The sequence below is a fragment of the Dioscorea cayenensis genome, chromosome 2, assembly GCF_009730915.1.
Source record: "Dioscorea cayenensis subsp. rotundata cultivar TDr96_F1 chromosome 2, TDr96_F1_v2_PseudoChromosome.rev07_lg8_w22 25.fasta, whole genome shotgun sequence".
Lineage (NCBI taxonomy): Eukaryota > Viridiplantae > Streptophyta > Magnoliopsida > Dioscoreales > Dioscoreaceae > Dioscorea > Dioscorea cayenensis.
The window spans coordinates 20,771,107-20,776,939 of record NC_052472.1 but is presented as its reverse complement, the minus strand read 5'-3'; the positions used below and the strand labels follow the sequence as shown (position 1 = coordinate 20,776,939).

Genomic DNA, 5,833 nt, shown 5'->3' with positions numbered 1-5,833 from the left:
TAATACAAAGCGGCAATTGAAAGATGCAAAATACAATCACCTGCACATTAAAGTTGAATTCAACACTATAGTTTAAGCTTTCTTGTTTCCCAAGCCAATTGATGAACCTAACCTTTCCTCTCTTCCAAGCATCACGTTCTTTATATAAATAATCAGACCACTCTGCATTCTCACACTAGAAACAACATCATTTAATAATCCCAAGCAATGGGATATCCAAACCTGCAGGATAACAAAATCACAATTCTAGTAGTTCCATTTCCAGCACAAGGCCACCTCAACCAACTCCTCCACTTCTCCCTCCTTCTCTCATCCCATGGCTTCCCCGTTCACTTCGCCTCCTCCTCCATCCACAACCACCAAGCTCGTTACCGTCTCCGAGGCTGGACCTCCACATCACTCCATAACATCACCTTCCATGATATCCCCATCCCTTCTCTTCCTCCATCCACCCCCAACCCGAACTCCACTCACAGCTTCCCTTCCCACTTAGTCCCTGTTTGGGAATTTGTCATCCACCACCTCCGTTCTCCTATCTGCTCTCTCCTTCACTCCCTCTCCTCCTCTTCCCCTCTCATCCTCGTCCACGACCCTGTCATGTCCTTTGTCAGCGACGACGCCTTCTCCATCCCCTCTATCCACACCTTCAAGTTCCAGTGCGTCCCTGCCAACTTTATACTCTCCTACCTCGACGAAAGCACCTCCAAAACATATTCGGATAACCATATCCTCTTCTCTCCCTTACCGGACATCGTCCCTGAAGAGGTTTGGACCTTCACCAAGAAGTATTGCTATGAGACCTCATCCGAAGGCATGCTATTCAACACGTCAAGAACCATTGACGGACATTTCATTGATCTTCTTGCCAAAGAAGATGGCTTTGTTGGTAAGAAGATTTTTGCAGTGGGTCCCGTGAGTCCACTTACTGTAACTGATTATAAATCTGGACCTCGTCATCCATGTCTTGAATGGTTGGACAAGCAACCCCTCAAGTCAGTGGTGTATGTAGCTTTTGGAAGCACAACAACAATGTCAGATCAGCAGATAAAGGAGATAGCATTGGGTTTGGAGAAAAGCAAGCAGAGGTTTATATGGGTTATAAGAGAAGCTGATAGAGGGGATATAAGTAAGGAAGGGGAACTTACAAGAGAGAAGAGCTTGTTGTTGGACTTTGATAAGAGAGTTGAAGGGATGGGAATGGTGGTGAGAGGATGGGCACCACAACTGGATATATTAGCCCATGGTTCAACAGCGGCTTTCATGAGTCACTGTGGATGGAACTCATGCATGGAAGGGATGAGTATGGGAGTAGCCATGCTGACGTGGCCCATTCATTCAGACCAACCAAGCAATGCACTGCTGATAACTGACTATTTGAAGGTGGGGGTGATAGTGAGGGAGTGGGACAAAAGAGATGAGGTTTTGAAGTGGGAGAAGGTGGATGAGGCTATCCGGAAAGTGATGGTGGATAAGGAGGGTTTGGAGATAAGGAGAAGGGCTAAGGATTTGGGAGAGAAAATAAGGGATAGTATTGAAGGAGGATCATCTTATGAACAACTTTTGGCTTTTATTAATTATATTAGTGGATTTAAGTAGTGATTATATTGTTATTTATATAATCACAAAAATTATGTAATATGTTCGTTTTAAAATTTTTGTGAAGAATAATTAATGTTTGGTTTGTATCATCCCGATAGTTGAGTTCTGAGCAAGATGAGCTCATGAAATTATTAGAACTTTATGAAATATATATATATATATATATATATATATATATATATATATATATATATATATATATGATATGATCTGCTCAATGCATGATGGGAAGAAAGGTAAAAGTGTTAAATAAATTTGAAGGGTTCCTATAACAATTGAAAAATCATAACATATAGCCCATCCTATTTTTAGAATGGTAGAACCCGTGCATCACAGAGCTAATACACTACAAGAAATACAGGAATAGGCAATGAAAATATTGCTACGGATTTGTTTCGTTGCTATTTGTAAACATTAGTGACGGAATTAGCGTCGGATTACCGACGAAATAAAACTTTAGAAGTTCAACTTGTTTTTACTACATTACCAACGGAATTGTATAATATGGCAACAGAAGTGTAATTAATAGCAACAGAAACGTAGCAACAAAATAAGTCCATTGCTATTCCGTTGCTAGAGCTTACGCGCCCTAATTTTTCAGCCTATTTCTGTTGCTAATAAATTGCTACGGATTCATTCCGTCGCTATTTGTAAGTATTGGAAACGGAATCATCATTAGATTACCGACGGAATAAAGCTTCAGAAGTTCAACTTGTTTTTATTACATTACCGACGGAATTTTAAAATATTGCTACGGAATAAGTCCGTTCCTATTCCAAACTTATATATATATATATATTATTTATTAATATTTGTAATTTATATATTATTCATTAATACATTTTCACTTTTTAATAATGTGTGATTATCCAATATATATATATATATATATATGAAAAGGAAAAAAAAACTTAAGTCTCAAATTGAGTTTGTTTTTCTATATAATAATAAAAATAAGAATAAACCTTAATTCTTTGGATTTTTTTTCAAACAATAATTAATTTCAAGGAAAGAAAGGAATAAATAAAGGGTCACAAAGAGAGAGGGGGTATGAAAGGTTTGATTGAGTTTATCCTTTTTTTCTAAAAAAAAATTATATATATATATATATATATCTATTTTTACAAAAAATAAATATTTAATAAACTTTAAAATTAATAACAAATAAGTAATAAACAGTATATTTCAATCTCGAGTGGAGTTGATGATATAAATATATTAGAAAATATTAATTTCATATTAATGTATGCCCTGATGTAATTTGTTTATTTTTTATAAAAAAATAATATTAATTAATTAATATATTTGTTTAATTGTACATGATTAAATATTTAAATAAATTAAAAGTTAATAATTATAAGGGGTTCTAGAAAATTGGTAGAATATTATTAGTCATACTTTTATGTGCAAAATATTGAGTGTTATTTATATCTAAAAATAGTCCTATGGATGATTAGTTGAATTATTGTATTTTTGTCAAGATTTTCTGAAATTGATAAACTATAAATGGGCATGAAAGCAATTAAATCTTGCCTTTTCAATGCTCACTCCTAGCCTCAGATTTTAATCCAAATTTATTATATATTTTATTTTGAATTTCTATATGATCGGATATTAAAAACATCAAATTAAAAGAAGTTGGGTTGGCTATTAAATTGATGTGCATTAAAATTTCTTTGAAATTAATTTCTAATCAAACAATAATTAATAAAATCTGAAATTATTTTCTTAATTAAAATTTTTTTTTTTTAAAGAAAATTTCTTTTTTTAAAAAAAAACTTAAAAGTAACATCTTTTTAACCCTGCATCGTTGTCCTTTCCCTTTTTCCATTCTCTTCTCTTCTCTTCTCATCGGCTTCAGTGTGAGATCAATGAGCTTCCCTTCTCCGTCTCTCAGCTTCTCATCCCTCATCCTCTCGGTAATTGCTTCTATCTCCATTTCCTTTCACCTTGATCCAACTTCAATCTCTTCATTATTGTTTAATACCCAACCCTAATCCTAATCACAGTGCCGATCTACAACTCCAGTGCGCACCAATCTACAACTCCGCCGCCATTAGCGTCCTCCAGCACATCACTGTGAAGCTCCACCCACTCAATTCCCTAATCGCAGCGCCACGGTCTTGGTTTCTAGAGCTCTTCTCTCTTTCTCGTCCTCGTCACTGTGCTTAGGGGTTTGTGGGTGCAACGATCGGAGTGCGTGCTTGGGGGCCTACATCGGGGACTCCTGGGTGCCGTGTGCTTGCTTGGGTTGGGGCTATTGTTCATCGGGTTTGGAGTGGGCATTCGGATCTCCGGCGAGACGCAACACCGACGAGCGCTTCCTTGTTGCTACCATGCCTTCCTTTAGTCCTTTTACCACCACATGAAAGAAATCTATTTTGATTTTCATGTATAGTTGCGTTTAATATTTTTATTTTCTAATTCAAGAAGTTCATCAAAATCTATAAACTTCAAGAGGATACTGTCAGATAAAACTTCAGAACATTTTAATTCTGGGATAATTTTATTTTTATCTTTTTGTAACACTGGGTAAAAGTCAGTGATACAATCATCTAATAAATCAAGCAGCTCATTGTCTTCTTCAGGTGTATACGTCTTTGTTTGATCTAAGCTTATAAAAGTATTATATTGGTGCACTGCTTCATTATATTGATCATATGTTATTATCTGATTGACTGCTCCTACCATATTAACTGGGGTTTCTATGTCTGTGACATTATATCCCAATTCTGCACAAAAATCTTCCCATTCTTCAGCTGTCCATTGTTCAATAACCTCTGGAGGAGCTGAGGATAAGGTGTAAATATGCGCAATTTCTTCTTCATCATCTCTAATTGATGTTGAAGAAGATGCATTGTGCTGGTTTTGATAATCAATAAACCTAAAAGATGCAGAATGTTGATTTTCTGAACTAGGCCAATATTCTATGTTGGTCGGGTGACTGACCGTTGGGGTTGAGTCTATAGACCATGGAGTTTGTTGATATGTGGCTTGTGAAATTGTTAAACATGGAATAGCCTTAATTCCTTTTGATTTTAAATGGGCAAGGACACCCTTAATCTGTAAATTATATGCTGTGGTAGGATCATCACCAATTCTTCCTACTAATGCTTTTGAAATTAGGAGATTTTCTCTGTCTAACATTGAGTCATATCCTTTGGTTTTTATTACTTATTTTGTATGTTTACTAAAATCTTTTATAGAGATCAGCATATTTGGGGCTAAATAACAAATTTGTCTTGGCCCTGACATGTCAACCTCCATAGATCCTATAGTAGCTATTTTTGGGTCACTACTAGATGCATCTACTAGTGCAACCATCACTTTGCTACCCATATTGTGTCTGTGAAGTGAATATACTCCTATTAAAATTAGTCCTACATGGATGAGTTTATAGTTACTCTCATGTAATTTCTTTTTAGATCTTTTATTGATAAAATCTAAAGTTACCTGTTGAGGAGAATCACAACAAGATATTACTTCATTACTCTTGTGTTGATACACCATGGCTTTTGTTTCCCAAATTCCATGTTTATAAAGGATTTCCGCTGGGACTAATTCAGCCGTAGTATCTTGCATTTGTTTTAGCTGTTGAACTGGGTCGACTAGTTGTTCAATTACTCCATCACTTAATGGTTCTGTTGAAGTCTTTTTCTTTTTAAATATCTGTGACAGTTCCTAAAATATTATTATGATAACTTCTAATAGTATCTCTTGGAGGAAGTGTAGTAAATTGTTGATTACTCTCTTCTTCCATATTTTTCTTCGTAAGCTGCTACTTCTCTGTACTGTATTCAAAACAAACATAATGAATGACTAAACTTTGCACTTCTATTGATGATCTGGCATTCAATTGCACCTCATATATGATTCTGAATTATTATCTCCAACCATTGCTTTGTACTATTTTCAGGTACTGCAACCCTATTCTTAATTTACTGTCACATTTTTGGTGCACATAATAGCGTTTAGTATTTTCAGTAAGGAGAAGTCTTTTTCAGTGCTTGCAAATAATAACGTGTGGATTCATCTAAATATTGTGTTTTGGTTTGAACTTGCAGCACCTATCCATTTATAAATTCTGATAAAAGGTTCAGCAGCTGCCCTCTGTGTAAAGGTACACACTTCTCAACACTTGTTTAATAGCTATGATGATGAAAAAAATTTATGATAACATTGATTGATGGATCATTTACGAATGAAGCATCACCAATAAGCCTGACCATCATTT

General features: G+C 35.3%; 1 protein-coding gene and 1 long non-coding RNA gene across 2 annotated transcripts; both read left to right on the top strand.

Annotated features, from left to right (window-relative positions):
* Window positions 1-207: 207 nt before the first annotated feature.
* On the top strand, window positions 208-1,596 carry LOC120274593 (cis-zeatin O-glucosyltransferase 2-like). Its single transcript, XM_039281144.1, has one exon. The coding sequence runs from the start codon at window positions 208-210 to the stop codon at window positions 1,594-1,596; it is 1,389 nt and encodes a 462-aa protein (XP_039137078.1).
* Window positions 1,597-3,430: 1,834 nt separating this feature from the next.
* On the top strand, window positions 3,431-4,056 carry LOC120279869. Its single transcript, XR_005542175.1, has 2 exons — window positions 3,431-3,518; window positions 3,609-4,056. It is a non-coding gene; the product is annotated as an uncharacterized LOC120279869 (long non-coding RNA).
* The last annotated feature ends 1,777 nt before the right edge of the window (window positions 4,057-5,833 follow it).

Coding starts and splice junctions, on each gene's coding strand:
- LOC120274593 (XM_039281144.1), top strand. CDS start 208: ATGGGATATCCAAACCTGCAGGATAACAAAATCACAATTCTAGTAGTT.